Raw genomic sequence first — 23,178 nt, forward strand, 5'->3', positions numbered from 1 at the left:
GTGTGAACCGGCTCAATGAAAGAGCATGGCTTTGGCAGCCTAGACCCTTATTATTTGAAAATTTTGGGGCTTTTTTCTTGACCCAGTAGAGTCAAGGCTCATATTCATGATTCTTCAGCTAAAATTGGTATTTACATACTCCTAGTATTCCTCATAAATATTCCTGGTATTTACATACTACAAATTCAAATCTGGATCTAAACTTTGTAATAGGAATGTCTGCACTGGGTTAAATGATATTACTCATCAGATTTATGTGACCTGAATCACAACAAATCCATTTTCTCAAGAAAATGTCAGTTTGTTTGATATGCCACTGCCAGTTTGTTAATTCATATGGATATTAAGTTTGTCAGAGGAAGCAAAGTTACCTTTTTGGATTTCATCAAGCAAAGTTTGAAGTAAAATCTCTTCATAGACATTTTCAACTTGAATCATGGTAGTATAGTCAGCAAAGATGTACTGTTCGTATTGCTGAAGCTCCTGTATCACAACACATAATTTCAGAGAATGAATAAGAGGACCATATCTAACTAAAGCTAATCAGCTTTAGTCCAACCAATGTAGGTGCCTCTCATGTAATATTCTCATGGAGACAGGAAGATTCTCATGGAGACTGCAAGGTGTGACCAAAAAAACAGAGGAGTGCAGGGAGCAGAGGCAGGGGAGGCAGACCCGTCCTTTTGTAATCTACTGAAAAGAGCCACAGCAGAAATCAGCAGAGTGGGCAAGTGGGTACAGTGTGTGTGTAATCAAAGGGGAAAGACGCAGCTCTTTTCTGTGCACTACAACAGGTGGGTCTGCCTCCCCTCACTGCACATCCCTGCCAAGAGGCAGTGAACAGGTCAAATAAGAAGATCCTTGTGAAGCTGGAAGAATTTTGCCACCTTAATCGCTAGGTCTGGCAAGAAAGAGATTCTCGCACCATGAATTCAGCAAAGTCAGGTTGGATACACAAAGCAGTAGGAATCCCTGAGCTACCTCAAGAGCAACATGATCCTGGAACTGAAAGATTATTGAACCAACAATTGTCACCCTCTTCACTCTCATTGGCATGCATGTTTGCAGATGGCTTTCAAAACCATGTATTATCTGCAATCTAATGCAGGTATTGTACCTTGTGCAGCGTAACACTTTCTTACACATTGACTGCATAGTTCAAAGGGACTGGTATCCAACTACACTTTGCAAGCTAATTAGGCTAGGAGTATGTGCAGCATGCTCCCCATTATTGAGCCTTCCACAGAGTTTTTTTAGACATGATAACAGGAGTGACATGAGGGGCACCCAATTTGCACTTCTTGTACTTTTTGCTTTGACGTGTCATCTGAAATCAGCCAGGGGCATGCATAAATATGGAGAACAAAATGTGCAAATGAATTGTACTTCCTCTGCCTCCCACCTGTTGATCATTGTACCCTAAGTGCTTCTCAGCTATTTCCCAAAATAAATATTAAGAGAAATCCTGATCTTTTAATGTGATTTCATAACTATGCAGATCAGACAGTTTTCTTTTTTTTCCAGAGTGGCTCTGAATTAGTGGATCTCTCAAATGAATCTAAAGCTATTGCTACAGATGTGGCTGCAAATGGTGTACATGGTGGCCATAGTGTGAATGTTAATTCTTTATAGAGCTGCAAATGGAAAACCCCTGGGGAAGGCAATTGCCCAAACTCCATCCCACACTTTCTGCGAACTGGACCCCCAGACTAAGACTGGGACATATCTCCCTGTTTCCACAGCAATCAAGTTATCTAACTGCAGTCTCTTTTCATGTTCCATACAAGTCACTAGAGTCAAGGCACTCCACTGACTTGTTCTACCAATTTGCATGGGGCAAGAAGGAGGAAGGACTTAGTGGTTGCATTTGAGAAATGATGCTCTAGAGGTGGAGGAGCATATTCCCTTGGCTGAAGGAAAGAAATGTGACCACTGTTTTATAGGCCTTTCTGGGATTTACAAAGTTAGAAGTATATAACTTGCTTGTCCCTGTGTCAAAATCAAGCAATCTCTTCATTTCAGCCATCTTTAAAAATAGTTGGGAATAGATAATGCATTTTTTCCAGATTATCAGTCACATTAGCATGTTCGTATAAATTTGCAGATACTTATCCTCTTTTTTGATCTGAATACTGCAGAATAGTAACCTACCGGTTTACATGTTGAGGCCAAGGTTCTCTGCAGTGTGGGCAATGTGATCTGGACCAACGCATCCTGAAATATCTTTTTCCGAACTGTGCTGCTGTCATAGTCATATTGCTGTCAATTTAAAAAAAAGTAATGTATTTATAGAAGCTATGGAATCTTGACCTGCTTGCAATCCCCTCCCTCATTCCTGCTGCCAAGCAAAGTAAACCCACCCTAAACAAGTGCACAGAAGTACTAATTGTTGCTTTCTTTTGAGCTTGTTTATTTCTCTAGATTAGAAGTACAGTATCGGAGAATAGGTTCTTTGCAAGATTTCTCTTATCAGAAATACATGAATATTGGTCCTAAAAGCTGCCCTTCCTTTCAAATTTATGGCTGGTTGCAATTTGACATCTACCCTTGTATGAAAAACAAACCAGCCCTGTGCTCTTGAAACAGAAAAACAGCTAATTTTTTAAAATTAATGTTTATATGCCATCAACATACATGGCATTTTATGGAATAACATCACAAAGACAGGGAAACCACATTCTAAGAGGGGAAACTACTCATTGACATTTTGAATTTAAGATTTACAGGAATTATTCCTGACTATTGCAGCTTGTGCCTGTTGTGGATTTGTTGTGGATTGTGCCTGAATGAGAATTTCTCATTTAGACCTGCAACAACAGCAGACACACAACCCATATTTAAAATAGCTACAAAAGGGTGCACAGGGCTCCTGTACCTCAACTGTGTTGAAAAGGGAAGGTGCAACTTGCCATGTAGGGTCGAGAAAAACAGCACTTGCTGAATTTTCCCTTTCTACACAACTATTAAAGAGATAATACAGCCCAATCTTTTCCTTGAGATATGTCAGAATATCTCCAAATATGCTAGCGCAGTGACAGAAATCTGACATGCTGATGTCATGGCAGTGATGCAGTGACATCAGGATGACATTCTATGGATAACAGGCTGTGTCAGTGTTTCCGGGATGCTGGAATGCTGCTGGGAAGGGCTGCACCAGAGTTGCTTGCCAGGCTTGACATGTGGCCCTTGTTGCACCAGCACTGGTGCAGAGTTGGTGTGGCATTGCCAGACAGGTTTAGGATATGATGGACATTGAGCCAGGATCCATACATTGTTGCAGTGTCCAAATATGATTGGGCTCCTTGGGCGGTAGGCTAGAACTGTTGTAAAACACTTTCAGAATAAGACACCTACTGTTAATAAATGCCAAGTGTATTTGTATGATATATTCATAGGATTAAAGTAGTGGTTCTCAAACTGTGGGTCGGGACGCACTGGTGGGTCGCGACCTAATTTTGGTGGGTTGGGTAAGGGCAATTGAAAGATCAAATAACTAATTGCCTCAAGCCCTGCAGCTATTCAAAAATTAGATATTGTAGCTGCTAACTGCCCTGCAAGGAGCTGAGCTCCTGCAGTTTGCAAGCATGTGTAAATACAGGGAGATAAATGGTAAACCTTGGTGAGCCCCAACAGAGCATCATTTTAAAAAGTGGGTCCTGATGCTAAAAATGTTTGGGAACCACTGGATTAAAGGGAAGAAAAGTCTTCATTGGATTATGATGACTTTAAAAGCCTAGGTTTACAATGAAAAGGACAAGTAGAAAATAGCATACCTTTAGGACGCGAAGTTTGACTTTTTCAATGACTGTTGCCATTTTGGCCACATCTCTCTGATTGCTTAAGCCAAGCAGCTGCTGAAAGGTATATACTGCATTTTCCATAAGCTAGAAATGAAGATAAGTACATTGAAAAATAGATGCCATATTAACCAGTTCCTGGTGAAACTGGTACACTAACTACAGTTAAACACTATCAGACAGCATCCAGCTATCTAGTGTACTTATTAATGTATATAAAACCGTGTCCTTTCATAGCATGTTTGGCAACTTTTTTTTCCTTATAGTGGACACTGATGTGCATGGTTCTGTTAGAGATTGCAGGATTCAAATCAGGAATGCCATGGTCTGAGGCCAACTGTGTTTAGGCTTAGTATAGCTATTAATAGGTTGGCTTTCTTCCCTTGCCTGGTCAACTGAGCAGCATGTTCCTCATGCTGCATTTTTCCTTGTAGCAAGTAGGGTGTTTTCAGTGATCCTGTGTCAGAAGATACATACAATGAATTTTGAAAGGGCTGTTCACAATGCTGGTCTGGCCCTGAATAGCTCAGTAGTTTTTTGGAAAGCATTTGGGATTCTTCAGTCTTCAGAAATGAAGACTGCCCAGTGCAAACTGGGCAGCAATCAGCATATGCAGAACTGCTCACAAGAGGGTGAATAGACCAAGACAAAAATTGGACTGATCATCAATGTGAATCATGCAAGTACCTCCTGCATTAAGTTTTGCGTCCTCTGAATCACCAAGTCAATACTGTAGAACTTGAAGCGACTCTTAAGATCCTGGAGCTGTTCTTGAAGGAGGTCGACTTTCTGATAGCAAAGTTCCATTTTTACAGAGTTGTATGGCAGGCCCATCAGCTTGTTCACATCCTGTCAGAAGGACAAGGTTTGAAAGAGATAGCCAGAGAGATTTTCAATACTGTACTGATATTCATGCAACACCTTTAATGAAAGCATTGTGTACCATGGTGAAATGCAGTGTGTCATCCCAGGTAAATAAGAAAGGGTTTGAGGGCTCTGGAAATCCAACGGTGAGGAATAACAGCTAACAGCCAGCTATTAGAAGAGAAACTGAACTGGGTTTGGGGGGAAGGAAGTTCCATGGGTTGTGTCAAACAGTCACAAGTGACTGATCACCTTTGATACTACAGAGGGGTTTAGCAGGCAGAACCTAGCTGCCACTGGCTTCGATGCTTTGATCTCATATGGGCAGGACAGCCTCATGCTAAGTAAGTGGGGATGAAGGAAGTGTTAGGAAACCTTAGATTTGCAATTCTAAGATCAATGAGCAATATTGATCTATATGCTAGAGAACCTATAGCATATCTATATGTGACCTTATCTATATGCAATAAGAACCTATATGCCTGTAGGTTGTAGCCATTTATATACAAATTCAATAGTTTCTCGGTTTTTGAATGGAAAGAAATCGGTTATAGACAGACAGATGGCAATCGTTGCTTATGGAATGCAGCTTATTTAGATTTATTGTCCTGATTTATAAGCCTCGGGGCAGGTAGCAATATTTTCTTTATCTTAAAAAAACCATCTTATGGGAAAGATTAGAGTTATTTTTTCATTTACAGATGGGGACTTGGACCAAGAGATAAGGCTACATTGAAAGTCTTTAGAGGTGCTGGGAAATAATAAAATGCCCTTGAAGTTGAAGGATGTTGACAACAGCACTCTATTTACATAAATGGCAAAACTTGTGGCCATCTTACCTCTTCTAATTTTGTGGTATCATTTGTTGCTTGGAAGTTCTGGTTGATCTCATTGACCTCCTTTTCAAAAAGAAGATGGACTTCACTGAATCCAGAGCTCACTGGACCCATGAGTTCCTCCAATATGGAAGCTAGAAAGGGCTGAATGGTCTCCCCACAGCATTTCTGGGCAGGCTGAGACACAATCTCTGAAGGTTTAAGGCAGTCACCAAGTTAGTTACCATGAGGGAGACTCCAGCAAGAAACAGGCTGAGGACCCAAATAAAAATCTACTACCTAATGTTATCTAATGACTCCCACTAATGGGAATCACTACCTAACGACTGCCACTAAGTTCTATGAAGCAAAGTAAAATCCCTGCTAATCAGGCAAACAAGCACTTTTAAAAGTGGTATTTCTCTTATGTTTAGCAGGAAGAGAGCAACTGTCTCTGTGTCACTTCTGTATTTTTTGGGATAAGCCCTTTGGGGTCAGGAAACTATTTATTTGGCTATGTAAAGCACTTTCTGAACATTTTTGTTGAAAAGTGGTATATAAAGAATCTTAATAATTATGAATAAAAGGATCATGACTCTCATTCCAGATGCTGGAGTCAATTAGACCAAAGGCCAGGTTTAGCCCTTGACACATGGGAGAGGCACAATGCATCTTCGTAAACTCAGAAGACAGGGGTGTAGTCTCTCTCTCTCTCTCTCTCTCTCTCTCTCTCTCTCACACACACACACACACACACACACACACACACAGACCCTAGGTGATTGGTGATATACAGGTTTTTCTAATCCACACACACTAACTGTCCATCTGGATGAACATATCGGCAACATAATCTACAGTCTTCAAACTGAAAGCCAGAAAAGAGAAGAATTTGGGATAATCACCAGATCATTTGGCCTTTGCTCACACTCATTGCAGCTTTAGAGTCATGAAAAGAAAATGGGAGGTTAATAATATAAATAACATATGTGATCCTGGAAAGTTTGCTAGTGGGATGGCTCTTAGCAATCCTAGGACGGTGTGGCTTGCTAATTCAACCTAGAACTTTGTACTGCAAGCAAAAAATGTGCAGGTATCATGCCTCTGATTGAAGCTACTTGCCCTGTCCAAGAAAAGCTTCATCTGCCAAGTGTTTCTGCTGGTCAAAGGAGAAACAAAAAATACAGTATTGAATATTTGCATTATTACTTACCATTTATTTTTCCAGCTACAAAGTTCTTGGAGGTCAAAATCTGATCCATGTCTGAACGAATAGTTCCTTCAAGCCCCTTGGTAACTTCTTTGCATTCCTCTTTCAGGCCATTCAATCCTTCTGAAACCTGTTCTTGGACCAAATGGTAGGTGTCTTCTAGTATCTATAATGACAGAGATCATGAATAGAGCCAAAGGCAAACTTCTGTAAGCCAACCACCTCCGGAAAGGTGGTTGCAACCACATGGTTGCAAGCATACTTTTGAGAAAAGTAAAAATACTTTCACAATAGGTTTTTAGACAACATGACAGCTGAAACTGCTTGCTTAGTAGCCTTTGAAGGCTGGAGACTTCTTCAAGCCTGTGGAACATTTCTCATATTCTGGCTGAAGGACACAGTTTTGACTATAGCCAGTGAAGATACAAAAGTCTGAGCTTTGCAGTTTGCTGGGAAGAAACAACCTTTGGGCAGCTGTTAAAGTGCATGGGCATTTTGGGAGATAGATGCTGTTTAAGAACTAGCATTCCTTGCCTGACTGTACACCTGCCTGCTTCTCTCTGCTCATCCTGTACATTTGTAAGCCAGCAGTTATTTGTAAAGGCACTAGAACTATCCAGTACACTCAAGTTGTAGAAGGGGGTCTTGAAACATCCTACAGCCTGAGAGCACAAAACAGTACTTACACCAAACCATGCCCGCTTTCTGTCATTCCTTTTCCCTTTCATTTTTGGAAGCAGCATGGTCTGGAGGTTGGGCAAGAGCTCCTCCATCACAAGGTTGCTGAGAATCTACAGAGGGACAAAATAATGTATGCTATTGAGACTGAAAATAACGACTGAACAGTGTGCATGAGAAGTCAGCTACATATAGACCAAGGGACTATGGGCCAGTTCACACATGCATTTACATCACTGGATGACTAAGAGTGGAAGAGCCCGAATGGACTCCAGTGAAAAAACATACCATGCCAGAGGTGACAGAACTTTCCTATCTGTGGCAATTTACTCATACATGCAATACCTCATGGGATGCTGCAGCTATCAGGGGATGAACAAGCACAAATGAACCAGCTCTATAATACTGTCAAATGGCTCAAGATAATTGATGTTACGACTTGTCATTTCTGAAAGCTTTATTCATATTAAGCCTTCTGATTTATGGCAGTCTTGCTACGAATTCAACATAAGGGAAGTTCCTTTTGAAAAGTGCTAGACCAGTGTCCTGAAACAGCACCACATTGCCAAATGATTCCTGGACATCTAAAACCACCTTCCTTCCATGTGGGATGGGAGTAAATGAGGGAATAACCAGCAAAGATCAACATGTAGCAGCATGTTTATTAAGCCAGCAAGAATGTTGCAGGTGCTGAACCAATCAGAAAGCTCTGTACAACTGAAAGTGATCGAGGCACAATACTGTGTGTGCTGAGATAAATGACCGTGTTCTAAAGATATGGATTAGAGACACTATGGTGTACAAAAAAGAAATTTAGCTCATGTGATAATTGCAATTCTATCTTAAAGATCTCCGACACTGAGTTTTTGGTTCACACTGATGTGCAGACTTTTTACATAATATTTACTTTCCAAGTGGTGAAAGTAGAAAGCCTTTCTCTCCTGCTTGAGGGCTTCCCAAAGGCAGCTGGTGAGTCACTGTGGGAGAAGGATGCTGGACTAGATGGGCCTTTGGCCTCATCCAGAAATTCTTATGACACTGCGTCGTATATTTTGGCAAGATCAGGACATTATGTACAATTTGGATATCCCCTTGGATATTTATGAGGTTTTGAAGAAAGCTTTACTGAAAGATTTGTATGGAAGTTGTTGCAAAGTCTTAGCCTGGAAAATTGCCTAAAAAAATTAGACTTGGTCCAAGCCAATATGAGAACACACTACAGTATATGCATGCTACAAAAACATAAACTAGCTATAGTGTAAATCATTATTAAGGATATAACGTAATTCGTCTCTGTTACAATATCTCTCAGGAGAGATATGGAATATGAATAATTTTCATCGCCTGCCAAGTCAACTAATGAGATACTGCAGGATTGTCAGGCCAATGTGAAAGTTTCAAACCATACTTTTACCCTTGAGCATACCCGTACTTTTACCCTTACTATTTACCTTAATAATAATTTCAGGATGCTATCAGATTCTCGGCTAGACAATGCTACAGGTCATTTGTACCATACCCTACTTGAAAGAGAAAAGTTACAAGCTATGGGCCTTAGAAATGGATTTCAACCCCTACTAGAAATGAAACTTTAAATCAGTCCAGTTACATTCATGCTTGTATCTGATTTCTGATTAAAGGTCACTCCTGCCCCCTCATTATTATTATTATTAAGAAAATTTATATATTGCTTTTCAACAAACCAGTGCACTGAGGGAAAATATTCTTAATGAAAGGGATGATTTCCCCAAAGAAAGCATTTGTGAGGGAGGGCTTCAGAACGCACTGGTGGCGTTTACCATCATGCTGTCGCTACCTCCCCCTCCCCACCCATGAACATGTTTATGTACTGTCTGCACAGGCTGTTTTCTAATGGCAATCACAACTCTAAAAAGGCTCATGACCTATATCTAACTCAACGGTTGTAGGATACAACACCTACTTTTTTTGTTTCTTTTTATGTTTCCCTAGAATACAAAATGCAAGTAACAGGAAATTCAGATCCAGCCCCCAGCCATCAAAGTGATTGTGTGGCTCAACTGATGTTACCCAATACTGGGGGATTTTTCATGTCCCAAGCTTCTTCCATTCCTTATAGCTATCACAACTATCCTGGCTAGATCACACATCCAAATTAAGGAAAATACCTGAACTTCATTGCCAGTTATCATTTCCCAAGACCCATATTGGCCTTTCTCCTGGCGGAAAAACTGGACAGCTTCTAAAAATGCTTCAGCTTCAAATGAGGCCTGCTTAAAAAAATCTAAAAGAAACAAGAGGAATTGTTAGTTTGGATTAACAAATACCTTTCTCATCTCAGTACTTAGTTTAATTTCATTCGATGATAGATGTCTTTTTTTAATTGGAAACTCATTCATTTTGGAAATAAAATGTATTCTCAATTTACTCATTGAGAATATTTGGAAACAGGTTTTTTTTTTTTTTGCTTTTTTTTTTGTGAATCTGTGAATTGGAAAATATTTGCTTGCAAGGATTCCGGGTACTAATTAAGAGATCCAAATAAGGCTAAATAATGCAACTATCAACTGCAACAACTTGTTTCTAAAAGCAATTTGTGAATACCTTATTTATGGTATTAAAGTATCCACAGATTCCTGGGAAACTATAGTTATTCAAAAGAAGTTTAATCGTTTAGTTTTCACTAAATTTACCAAATTTCACTAAATCATTTAGTTAAGGAACTTTGTGTAATTACACAAGCCAGATTTAATGTTGTTCCTTTGGCAGTAACCTCAGGAAGGTACCATAAGGTCCCTCTTCTTGATTGGTTCTGCCCTTGTTCTCTGCTCCAGGTCGAGACACCCTCCCAAATATTTTTCTCTTGTTCAACTCCTTTGGCTACGCGCTTTATTTATATAGAGCCTAATCTAGCTAAGAAGAATGGCCTCCCAGAGCAGATGAAACTTGTGTATTTATTAAATGACGGCCCAGTAGATGTGTTGCAGGGCACTGGTAATTTCCTTTTGTTAGTCGTAGAAAAGTATGGAAAAGATTGGTGTAATGTTTATTTGTAAGGTTTGTTTGCATTTTAACCCTAAAATTCATGTGACCTTTATCTTATTTTATCTTATTTTAATTTTATTTTTTAATTCATTATTTCTCTTTACATCTTATTTTACTTTATGACTCATTTGTTGGAATTGGAGTTAATGCCAATAAAGGTCTCTAAATCTAAATCTAAAATTTAGTTTTCACAGAGATTTCTAACCCACCTGTTAGAAATGGCTATACAATAATTCTTTCATAAAATGGTATAAATGTGCCTTGAGCAGTGAAACAGAGATACAGGATCACTGTGAACATGCCAGAGGGGGATGATGACGAAGGCCCAAATACTAACCAATTTTCCAGCACTGGCATAGCTGTACCAATGGGATGTGTGGTGCATCCTGCAGTTGGGTGGCACTCACAGAAGACTTCTCAAATTAAGGGAATGTTTGTTCCCTTACCTCAGAGCTGCATTGCCCTTACGTCAGTGCTGGAAAGTGGGTTAGGATTGCTGGGTTGGCAATATGCATCCTGACACAAAGCTAGATAGGATGGGAGCAGAAAGCATGCAAGACTCCTACAAGAGTCAAGTCTGAGCCAAAGCTTAAGCAAGTACCAGACTTATGCCCCAATTCTAAATAGCATAACATTGTGCTGGCACAGCAATCACTAGGTTCTTGTTTGATAGTGTGACAAGAAATGTGAGGTGGTTAAGAGTTCTATTTCCTTTTTTGCATGCCAGAGTGTGTGTAAAAATCATTTTGACCACCAGAGGGCCAGCTGCTGGATATTTCCAGCATGTGAAGGGGTTTGGCCACATGAAGCCACAAACGCTGTAATTATTGCAATGGTGTGACTCTAAGTCATGTGTTTTCATATTTGCCAGCTATGTTCATTCCTAACTAGAAAGGGACAAAGGAACCAGCCAGAGGGCTGACATTCACACACAACAAAGATGCAACCACAAGGTAGTGAGGATGGGGATCCTCTCATTTCTTTTTCAAATGTGATGTGTCTAGTGTTGGTGTGAAAATTATGTGTGTAATTCTGACTAAAAAGTTGCAAAAGAGTCAGTAGTGACTGATGCCTCCAAAAAGTGGGGGTGTTGTTATGTATGCCAATTGGCCCAGTCTTATGGCTGGCCAATCAGGTGGTGGATCAAAATCCTACCGTCCGATTGGTCCTCTAGTTTAGTGTTTCAACAGCACCAATCATGGGGAATCTGGACAGCGCTAAGGGGTATAAAGCCAGGGGTGTTTGCCTTGTGTTTTCATTGCCAGGTTCTGTTCTGAAGATGAAATAAATGTGTTGAGCTGTTATCTTAATGCCTTCCTTTATTTGCATGGACCCACTATTTAAAAGGTGTCATACCCTGCTAAACATTTGCATTACCTATCCAGAATTATTCCAGTTCTGCTCATGGAAGCATGTCCTATTATTCATGATAATTAAATTCATACTTCATGCTCAGTTGCAGTATACTTTTGCATACCAGAGGCTAGGGATAAAGAGAGAAACACTATTGCCCTCCATCCCTGCTTTTAAGCTTCTCAGAGGCATGTGATTGGCCATTGCTGGAAAGAGAGCACTGGACTAGATGGAGACAAATTACACGCCCAATATTCTAACACTGAGCTATTCAATCTGTGGGTCGAGGTTCCCTAGGGAGGTTCCCTAGGGAGCCAGCCTCTTCAGCATCTTGGGGAGAGAGGTGGCCATAGCTGCTCAGCTCAGTTGCACGTGCTGCCTCCCTACTTGCTGCTTTTCTGTGAATGAGGTGGGTGGGGCAGTGTGAGGTGGGGAGGGCTGTGAAACATGGTGGGGGGGAGGTGGAAGAGAAGGCTGGCTGGGCAGCATGGAGGTGCTGCATCTCATCAGCAAAAGGTGCGCTCCTGGCAGGCTTCAAACTGGGAGGGAAGCAGCGCTTTCCTCCGCTTGGGAAGGAGGGAGCCCAGCCTGCTCTTAGGGGGGGGTGTCCAAATGCCACAGCATTCATTCCTCCATCTTGCCTGGGGGGAATAGGGGTGGTATCTCCATGTTGGAGTGTATGTGTGTGAGCATGCCCCCATCTACTTTGGTGGTAAGGTGTAATCTTTGGTGGTGTGGCTGCGATCCTATCCACACTTTCCTGGAAGTAAGCCCCATTGACTCTAATGGGACTTACTTCTGAGTAGATCTACATAGGCTTAGGGTCTGTGTCAGCTTAACCAAGGACCTTCACCTTTCTCTTTTTCCTCCCCCTTCAAAAAAGAAAAAAAAGCCACTCTTGATGGCTGTGTCTCCAGAAACTGATTAAAAAACAAAAATACCCATTCCTTTTCAGCAATCCCCCTTTTTCCTCCTGACTCCTTTTGGGGAGGGGGGTAACTTTCCATGTTGGCTGCTATTATAAGATAAAAGGCACAATCCTAGCTAGGTCTACTCAGAAGTAAATCCTATTGTGTTCAATGGGACTTACTCCCAGGAAAGTGAGGTTAGGATTGCAGCCAAACAGTCTCTGGGTCTCAGTTTGCATCAGTTTGCAATTAGCAGATACACACAAAACAAAGTCTTCCCCTCCCCCAGCAAATTCATCACTTCTCTCTCTCTCTCTACCGCCCTCCCTTTCCAAAACCCTCCAGGTGTGCTACTAACAAACTCAGGGCACAATCCTAACCAGGTCTACTCAGAAGTAAGTCCTATTTTGTTCAATGGGGCTTACTCTCAGGTAAGTGTGGTTAGGTTTGCAGCCTCAGAGTGTTGGCAGCTGTTTTTTGTTTCTAGAGTATAATTATAACATCTTCATCCCCATTTTGGGGGTAACTGAGGTGAGGTGATGTAATGGGGAGCTGTGGCCAATGGCCACAAGGATCAGGGGAGCAGCGGGCTGGAAAAGTTTGAGAACCACTGCTCTAACACCTCAGCTCATCAAATTCTATTTAAAATTGTTAATCCATATCATTTACCAGAAAATACATAGTTAATATCACTGCTTTAAACATCTGAGCAGTTTGCTGCTTCTTTGACAGAAAAATAAGCTTAACTGGTGTTTGGGGTTATTAGTCATTTTTTCAGGGCAAATTCCAGAACACTGGGATCATCAATTTTGCCAAAGGCTGTTTTCTTGTGCTAAAGACCATGATGGAAACAGCCTGAACTGTTTGGCCTGGCATATTACAGGGCACACAGCAACATGGCACAAAATGTCTAGAATAGAAAGTTATCCATCACTTAGACTCACTTGATGGTGAGTCTTTTGAGTAATCAAAAAGAATTAAGGCATTCAAAATGTCCATTACTACATCACTGAAATTTTTTGAAATACTGGAAAAAATGAGTCAAGGCAACATTGCAATAAGCATGTGGCCATATAACTTGCATAATGCTCACTAACTGAGAGTTGATTCTGTCACCACTGAGCTTGAACAGAATCCATTAAGGATTCTCAACCTTGCCTTGCCTTCCATCTCTTCTGCAGACTAAAACAATTCATGCTTATAAAGATGAGTAAGACAACCCTACAAAATTGTTCTTTATCATTTGACATTTTCATTTCATTGAATCCAGTAACTAGGCAGATACCCAAATTTATGAGGTAGCTTTGTCTGCTCTGTAGCCCAATTACATGTTGAGTCATTCCTCAGAGCTCACTTTTGACTCACTTTCTGCAAGCAAGTTATTAATTTAGTTTGTAGCTAGCAAAAAAAAAAAAAAATTACCATGATTTTTTTTGAGATTTGAAAGATGAACACAGTTAAATTAACAAGACTATTTTTATGGTTACAGTTAAGTGCTTTTTCCTCTAAATGTGATGTTCTAATTCAAGTACTTTTCACTACATTTCTACTTTCACATTCTGTTTTGTTGATTAACTTACACCTTGGCCCTCTGTTCAATTAAATGTGTGTGGCCAGGGATGTGGCCTTGATCTGTTTACTTGACATTTGAGGACATGCAGATGAGTGTATGAACCATCTCCATTGAAAAACATGGTGTTTAGGGTAAAATGAAAGTTCTCTCTACGGTATTTGAAATGTGATCGTTCATTCATACATGCAAATCATCACTTGATGTATACATGCACTGGTTCTCACAAAGCAATCCATGCAGGTGATTCCTTTTTTTTCTGTGAGCATGAGAATTATCTGCACATGTAGGTAATAATTTCAGTGTCAACTTCTCACAGTACCTGAATGTCCTTGCAAAGTCAGAGCTTTGAAGTATATGTAATGTCTACACTCAAACATGAAAAAATAGATTAAGACATTATAAAAAATTTTTTAATAAGGAGGTTACCAACTTAGATTATTCTTTGTTCTAATGCAGCTGTTCCTAAACTGGTGGATCATGACCCACCAGGGAAACCGGAAACAGGGCTTTCTCCTTAAGGGGAGAGGCCCTGCTCCAATGGCAGTGACAGTGCTGCAGTGATCACAGCACTGCCGCTACCAAGGGGCTTATTTCTTACCTTGGGGGCAGTGGTGACCTCCTATGGGGACTTGGAGGCTAGCAGCCCCCTTCAATGTCCTCCAAGACTTCTGTAAATGGTCATCTCCAATCATCAGCTACTTTTGAGTTTTCAGTGAAAACTGGAAGTAGCTGCTGATCAGAGATAAGGACTGTTTACAGAAGTCTCAGTGGACACTGGAGAGGGCTGCAAGCCTTCAAGTCCCTACAAGAGGCCAGCACTGCCCCAAGGTCAGAAATAAGCCCCTTGGTAACAGTAGCATTGCAATCGCTGCAGCACTGTCACTGCCCCCTTCCCTGTCTCCCTCCCCACCCATGCAAATACTTACCTGGTTTCCAACTCCCCTGGAGGGGTTTGGGAACCATTGGGCTGATGTTTTACTGTGTTACAAATGTTCTTCTAAACAAGAACAGCTCAACTTTTCTTTTCCACTAAGGCAGTGATGGGCAACTTTTTTGAAAGTTCCAAAGCATACCACCAGTCAAGAACAAAATATGATATAGTAAGATTAAAAATAGGAGATAGTACCAGATAAATATGATGCATGTATCTTTTCGCCTCCTGTTAAAGTGTGTTTATGCCATGTCCTCCAGAACTGGAAAGTAGGTAGCAACACAATACTGGAGTGACAGGTCATAGCAGAAGCCTAAATCGGTATCATAGGAAGGCCCACAGGTCCTCCCACTTCTTACATGTGCCCAACTCCTGCTGCCCACGCTTCTTGAGATACCTGAGCCACAAGTTAGTGATCTATGCTTTAAGGCCTCAATAGAGAAAAAGAAATGCTATTTTGGTACTCATGTGGAAGAAGGTATTGCTCCTTGTTCTATGCAAGCAGGAAAGAGACCAGCTACAAAGTTGCACTATGCATTATTTCATTCTTTAAGCACAGCTAAGGGTAAATACAAATGTTATTGTGGTGGCGTCCTCAGGTCCCACTCCAGACTGTTAAGGATTCTGAACACAGGAACCATATAAGGCAGTACTACTATGGGAAGCAATCACATCATCTGCTCAACTCAAATGGTTCTTGTATGCACATATAACTGCAACAGAAACATGTGACATCACAGAGGAGGACAACATACAACTTTAAGCATGTGTGTACTCTGTGGGCTCTTGTAACAACCCTAAGAATTCAGCATTCATGTTTAAAAAAGGTTTTAATCTTGCAGTGATAAGTTTGAAAGCATGTTGGAAAGTACAGTTCTAATCTTTACTCATCAAAGAAAGTGACCACATTCTGCTTACTTACAAAGTCTCAACTTACAGTGTCTTGTGCGAGGAAACACTAGAAATGTCAAAGAAAAGCAGTACTGATTGAGAATACAGCTGTGCTAGCTCAAATCAGGAAATAATTCTCACTTTAAAAAAAAATGAGAAACCAAGCCTTTTAGGCACTGACCTAAGTAAGTTTCTAATGCTGTGCAATCTTTTTGTGATCTAACAGCAGTTCTGTGATTGTAAGCCTACAATGCTTATTAAGAGATGATCGTGGCAGAACTGGGATAAAAACTAAGACTTCACTGAATACCATCTATTGTAATAAGAGAAGAATTGTTTAGGTACACAAAGAACCAGAACTATGAAGCTTCCTTAGCCAGATCATGCGGTAAAAGGACTGCTAACCGCCAACAGAAACCAGATGAGGTCACTTCCAAACAGGATATAGGCCTGCAATCGTGTGCTGTATTTATAGCAACTGAAAACTTGCAAGCTTTAAGTACAAACTTGAACATCTGCAGGATTTCACTGGCTTCATTTTGCAGGATTTGATGGTTCCATTGACACTTCCTAGTGTCTTAAAATAAGTATTCCTTACATGCAGGGCCTGAGTTGTTAGAAGCCTGGAGTGCAAGAGGTGGGATAGAGGCTTGAATATTAAGATAACTTTCAATTGTTTATTTCATTTTCTACTTTGCTCTATCCCAAGGACTGAGGGAAGGTCACAGCTAAAGCTACCATATAAATTTTATCCGAAGTGTGTTTTCAAGTACAGTATTTTCTCCTCAGGCAGAAAACATCCAAGGAATTTTGATGGAAGGCAAAAGAGTTTTGACAAAACTAGCAAAATGCTGTGTGTATGTGTGTGTGCATTAGACTAGATGCACACCTAGTAGCACTGTTTCAAATGGAGTACATAATTTTTAAGAATACAAGCAGTGACCTATTATAAAGATCTTTGAAATGCTTTATAAACCCTGGCAGTAATATACTAAAAACAAACCCCGATGCTCCCACTATAGAAACCACTAAGCAGGTATCCAGGATATAGCAACCACCTCCAGAAGAGGTCACCACACTGCTTGCAGGGCTGCTTGAGTCCCAAGAAATCTAATTTCTTGTGGTGTAGTGCGGGGTCTCCTCCATCAGACCCCACCAGTTGATCAGGAGGAGCACACAGAGGTCTGCTGTAACACGTTTGCCAGGCACTTTGCAGATAAAATTGCTTGGATTCGCCACGACTTGGACTCCACATTGGCAACGTCTGGTGATGTCCCAGTGACATCTGTTGGTCCCAGTGTGTGGGATTCTTTTCAGTTTGTGGAACCTGAGGATGTGGACAAGATCCTTTGGAGTGTGAGGCCATCTACCTGCCCACTGAACCCATGCCTAGCATGGCTGATTAGATCTACCCGGGAGGGACTGGTTGAGTGGACAGAGAGGGTAGTGAATTCATCCTTGAGGGAGGGGTCATTCAAAGCAGGCTGTGGTTCGCCCCCTCCTGAAAAAGCCCTCTCTGGAAAGTGGTTGATCGGGTAGTGGTGTCTCAGCTCCAGAGGGCCTTGGATGATGCGGATTGTCTGGATCCCTTTCAGTCTGGCTTCAGCCCAGGCTTTGGGACAGAGGTAGCCTTGGTCGCCTTGGTGGATGACCTACGCCAAAGGCTGGATGGTGGGAGTGCATCCATGCTGGTCCTTTTGGACCTTTCAGCAGCTTTTGACACCATTGACCTTGGTGCTCTTCTGGGATGGTTGGCCGAGCTGAGGACTGGAGACACAGTTTTGTGGTAGTTCCACTCCTTCTTGGCTGACAGGTCTCAGATGGTGGGACTGGGGGACTCCTGTTCAGCACCTTGGCCTTTAGAGTATGGGGTGCCACAGGGTTCTATAATATCCCCCATGTTATTTAACATCCATATGAAGCCGCTGGGAGAGGTCATCCGGGGATTTGCTGTTGGGTGCCATCAGTATGCTGATGACACTCAGCTCTATCTCATATTGGTAGATCAGAATTTATTATTATTTATTATTTTGCATAAATGAACTCAAATATTAATAGATAGTTATAAATATCTGGAGATTGACATATATAGTATATGTCAGAGAGAGAGAGAGAGAGAGAGAGAGAGAGAGAGAGAGAGAGAGAGAGAGAGAGAGAGAGAGCATATGTCACAGAGTTTTAACTTTGGCAAAATTAAGGGCGCAATCCTAACCCCTTATGTCAGTGCTTTCCAGCACTGACATAAGGGCAATGCAGCTCTTAGGTAAGGAAACAAACATTCCCTTACTTTGAGGAGGCCTCCGTGGGTGACACCCAACTGCAAGATGCAGCAAACATCCCACTGGCACTGCTATGCCAGTGCTGGAAAGCACTGACATAAGGGGTTAGGATTGCACCCTAAGACAGAGAGTGTGCAAGCAGCAGTGTGATCACAAGAGAAGAAGTGCATAAGGCCAAGTGCAGAGCTATTAAGATGTAAAGCATAATGATATCAAGACAAGACTTTGGGTACATGGGCCTCCCGTTTCAGCTTATCTCCTTCTCTAGAGCAATGATTTTTCAACTAATGTGTCACAGCACACTGATGAGCCATGAATGGTACGCAAGTGTGCTGGGGAAGCTGGAGAGACAGTAATTTATTAGTAGGGCCATTGGGGGATGTGAGCCACCCACCAGGAGCATGGTATGCCTTGTCAATTGTCAAAAAATGGATGGTGTGGCTCAACAATTTTAGCATCCTATCAGTGTGCTGCAAGATGAAAGTGGTTGAATTCACTGTTCTAGAGACCTAAGAAGTTCCGTCTCTCGCTTAATTTCAGGCCACTATGAATTAGAACATGCTTTGAACAGACAATATGATGTGACACAACAAGATCAGTCAGGAAAGCACACAACATAATAACAGCAGCCCCATGTGTCTTATAATGTGTAGCTCTGACCTTATTTGTTGATGTTGTGGGTTTTGGGTTTTAACTACTGTTGTGGGCTGTAGATTTAACTACTGTTTCTAGATGTTAATGTTGTTAGTTATTTTACTGGGGTAGTCACCCTGAGGTTGGGAAGGGCAAAATACTATCTGATAAAATAAATGAGGGTGTTACCCTCCTATTGCTGGAGAGGCAACACACATAACCCTTAGTTTGGTGTACAATACAATGTTCTTTCTATCCCTGGTATCAATGGATCTGGCATCCACAGATTTGACTTACTGCGAATGCCAGCATATAAATTTAGAGGCAAGTTTAAATGCCTTTAAAACAAAAAAAAGTATGAAAATCAGGGCGGTGCATTCTGGGGCAACCTTGGGAGAAGGAAGGAACCTCTGCGCAACCTAGAGGTGTGTTCTTTCATGCTAAAAAAGTTCCTCAAACTTAGAAATAGTGTGGTTTAGCCATGAAATGGTAGGATCTCTGGTTTTTGCACTTTTTTGTTTTAAAGGCATTTAAACTTGGACCAGTATCCATGGATTTCAGAGTGGAGCCTCCAGGGATTCTAGAACTGAACCCCTGTAGATGCTGGGGTCTGACCTGTATATAACATGTGGGAGATCCCTCTGCAATATAACAGTTCTGTGTGACAAAAAAATACAGTGAGGAGGCAACAGGCATGAAGAACAGGAAACAAATCCGGAGAAGTTAAGAGATGGAAAGACTTATTAGGTCATCTACTCTGTTCTTTGCCAGAACATCACTGGAATGATGGGCTGAAATTCAGCAAGGAATAGAGATTGCCAAGAGCACTGCGAGTCTGCTAACATTTCTGCAAAATGAAGTCAAGCAAACGAGAACCATGCTGCAGGTTTTGAATCACACAAGAATGGTAACATGCCAGGAAAAGTTGATCCACGCTATTACTGCTCCTGTGTAGAACAGAAAGGATTGTATTTTGCAAAGCTCACTATATGACTAAAGTTCCAGGAGGTGAATCGCTGGGATTACAAACCATGAGAAAGAAAAACGTTTCCTTTAAGAATTCAGCAGCGGATATTGAGTTCAGCTGGCCATTTTACAGAGGCTATTTACTGAGGCTTATAGATTCAAGAGTCATGCATGCTTTGAAATTTACTTTCGAGCAAAAATGCATATGTTTAGGTTGCTCTTTTTTTTTTGTCAAGTCCTCTATAATGTAAGCTTCCCTGATTTTCTAGTTGACAGAAGAAATTCACAGCTCATCTTGCAGTGGACTCTCCTCCACAGCCAGAATATCTGCAAACCTCCCATCTTCGGTCTCTATGGAATAATTCATAAACAGCCTAGGCTTGTTGGTCATATAGAAAGAATGTCACAGAGATAAGCCTCATAAGAATGTAAGAAAAGCCCTGCTGGATTGAACCCATCTAGTCCAGGATCCTGTTTCCCACAGTGGCCCATCAGTAAGCCATGGGCTCATACACGCTGCCTGACCATACATACACCTTTGAACAAGAACTAGGATCTGTACTGAACCACATGCTGAACTACAGTAAGAGAACAAGGTGATTGACTATCAAGTGAGTGTCTTACTTTATGCCCTGTTCTAACTTCACAATCTTTGCGCTCCTCAAACCCTCCTTGCTACAAATCAGATACACATGGGGTACAATCATTATAAAGCTAACTCACTTTATTAATGAAGCCTTGGCTGAGCTTAACAGCCCAATCCTAAGCAATGTTCCAGTGCTGATGCAGCTGTGTCAGTAGCATGCATTATGTTCTGTGAGGGGGGCAGTTATGGAGGCCTCATCAAGGTAAGGGAACATTTGTTCCCTCAACTTGGGGCTGAATTGCAGTTGCATCAGCAGTGGAAAGTTGGTTAGGATTGCAATATAGATATGGGAAGCTGGAGACCTGTGTCCATCCAAGAGACTTCAAAAGGGCACAGGGCAATTACATTCACTTTTACAGCCAATCACAATTCTAGACCACAGGTGACCTGACACTGCAGAAGTGTGCATGGATCCCTTAGATGATGCATTATCCTGAGGGTTTGCAAACCCTCAGCCCTTGAAGTAACAGGTTGCTTTATTGTGGTAAACTTGCATCTACATCTTAGCCAGAACTACACATTCACAAAGAAAGAGGTAAAACCTCTAGGTGGGTGCACAAGTTAACAATCTATTTTGCCCAGCACATTTCAATCAACTGAGTGATGGCATAAAGATCTATATTTTAATCTGGTTAAATAACTTCATGGGCTGGCCACTGACGGTCAAGCATGCAGAGCTGTCCCTCCCAACAGAAAAGATGCAATACCAAGAATTTTGAATGTAGGTTGCTGTACTTACCATGGTTTAAGTGTCTAATGCAGTCATTTAGTAATGTACTGAATTGTTTCTGAGATTCTGGATCCAGGAAGCAGAAGTAACTGTGTCTGAGGAAAGGTTGCCAGAGACAGACTGGAAATTTCTTTGGGAAGACAACAAAGGCCTGGGTACTCTCCTTTTCATTGGAAGCTTTAAAAAAAAGAAAAGAAAAATATATTTGGAAAACAATTGTATGTTTCAGAATTTCCACCCAGTTTAACAAATATTTATACACAAATAGGGATCTAAGTTGTAGTGTGTTTTGAATTATGTCAAAATGCAGTAATTTTTTCTCCTCCTGCTCTACAGTACAACATAGCTCAGGTTCAGAGCTTGCTGTAGAGCCTGTTGAGCATTATTGGGAGTGCTCAAATACTCCCTTCCCATGTTGCATCAGAGGGTTAGAGCCTAGCAGAATCTCAAGCTGCACAGTTAACTCCAAGCCTACGCAGTGCAGTGTAAGAAGGGTCTTTTTGCCATCCTCTCCTTCTGCTATATCAGGGTTCTCCAGCCCCTGTCCCACAGGTCGGATCTGGTGCTCTGACTTTTCCCTTCCCCCCATGAACCATTCTGTGCTTACCATTCTGTGGGGGAGCAATCCTTCCCCGCTGCGGATATCCCCCAAACGGACCCTCCAGCCCACCGCTTCCATGTTCCATTGCCCATCAGCCATTGCACCCAGATTTGTGGGCTGTCATGGTGGGCTGGAGCTCAGTTTGGGGGAGATTGGAGGTTGGAGAGGATGGCTCTCCTGTGGAACAATAAGTGCCAGCTGTGCCGGGATACCTTTCCAGTTTGGCGACTGCTGTGCTATATGGGAAATTATGCTCTGAGGGTGCATACCTGACAATGCACATCCCCAGCCTAATTTGGCTCCCCACCATTCTAGGATACCTCATGTTCTTAGGGTTTTAATCTGTAGCTTAAAGAGTCCTGGGAGCTGTGATAGGATCAGGAAGGTGATCTGGGGAACCAAGACACTTCTTACTTGCCAGGCTGGCACTAGCTTCCAGAGGACAAGCCTCATGGGTTCCCCTTTACATGCTTGTGAACACACCACACTGGCTACCTCCACCCTAGAAACTGGATAGGGTACAGAGGAGAGTCCTCCACGCCACTACTGCAGCAATGGCATAGGGAACTCTGTCTGCTGCAGCCACTGCTCCATATTACTTAGTAATTGTCTCAGATCCCTTATTGTGCAAAAGGAGCTGTAGCAGCAGCCTCAATAGGCTTGTTGCCAGGGTCATGATGGACATGGCCAGGTACGACTGTAGGCATTTTCAGAGGTATGGACTGTTGGCATACACCTGACAAGGCCCCACTTGTAACACCAGCCCTGCAACTGTTTCTGTATAAAAATTATCCTGGACTTTGCTTCCCAGTCTGAGCTTCACACACTGAAAGAAGATATGGATAGAATTTATTTGCCTGGACTGCAAGGTGAGGCTCTCTTATGAAGCAGAAACAGCTTCCCACACCACTGGGCAACATACCTAAGCACCCTTATGCATGACTTCAGGTTCATAGTGATGATGATCAATGTAGGGTTGATGATGTCATAGGTCCATCCAATTGAATGGTTTATGACCACCTTGGTACTCTTACCTGCCCTTTAACAAATTCATGTGATCTTGAAAGCCCAATCAGCTGGCCCATGCCAACCCTAGCAAGTGGGTTGGCTATTATCTTAATATTAAGCTATGATCTCAGCTCGATCCATATGATGAAGACAAGCAATCTACAAAATGACCGTCAACTCTGCCATGCAGTCTTTTTACATGGTGCTGATTTTGAAGAGTCTCAAAAAAACATCCCTGGACAATAGCAGCAGCAGGTCTCAGCAGTCTTTT

General features: G+C 41.7%; 1 protein-coding gene across 1 annotated transcript in view; it reads right to left on the bottom strand.

The window, feature by feature from the left end:
• NIBAN1 (niban apoptosis regulator 1) overlaps positions 1-23,178 on the bottom strand; it is a 73,498-nt gene that overhangs the window by 8,402 nt on the left and 41,918 nt on the right. The window contains exons 5-13 of the mRNA XM_066625198.1: positions 21,308-21,475; positions 9,512-9,627; positions 7,373-7,477; positions 6,690-6,852; positions 5,501-5,688; positions 4,485-4,646; positions 3,774-3,884; positions 2,152-2,259; positions 372-483 (exon numbers count right to left, since the gene is read on the bottom strand). Coding sequence (XP_066481295.1) covers positions 372-483; positions 2,152-2,259; positions 3,774-3,884; positions 4,485-4,646; positions 5,501-5,688; positions 6,690-6,852; positions 7,373-7,477; positions 9,512-9,627; positions 21,308-21,475 — 1,233 coding nt within the window. The remainder of the gene's footprint in view (positions 1-371; positions 484-2,151; positions 2,260-3,773; positions 3,885-4,484; positions 4,647-5,500; positions 5,689-6,689; positions 6,853-7,372; positions 7,478-9,511; positions 9,628-21,307; positions 21,476-23,178) is intronic.

This window comes from Tiliqua scincoides, chromosome 4 (genome assembly GCF_035046505.1).
Source record: "Tiliqua scincoides isolate rTilSci1 chromosome 4, rTilSci1.hap2, whole genome shotgun sequence".
Taxonomy (NCBI): Eukaryota; Metazoa; Chordata; class Lepidosauria; order Squamata; family Scincidae; genus Tiliqua; species Tiliqua scincoides.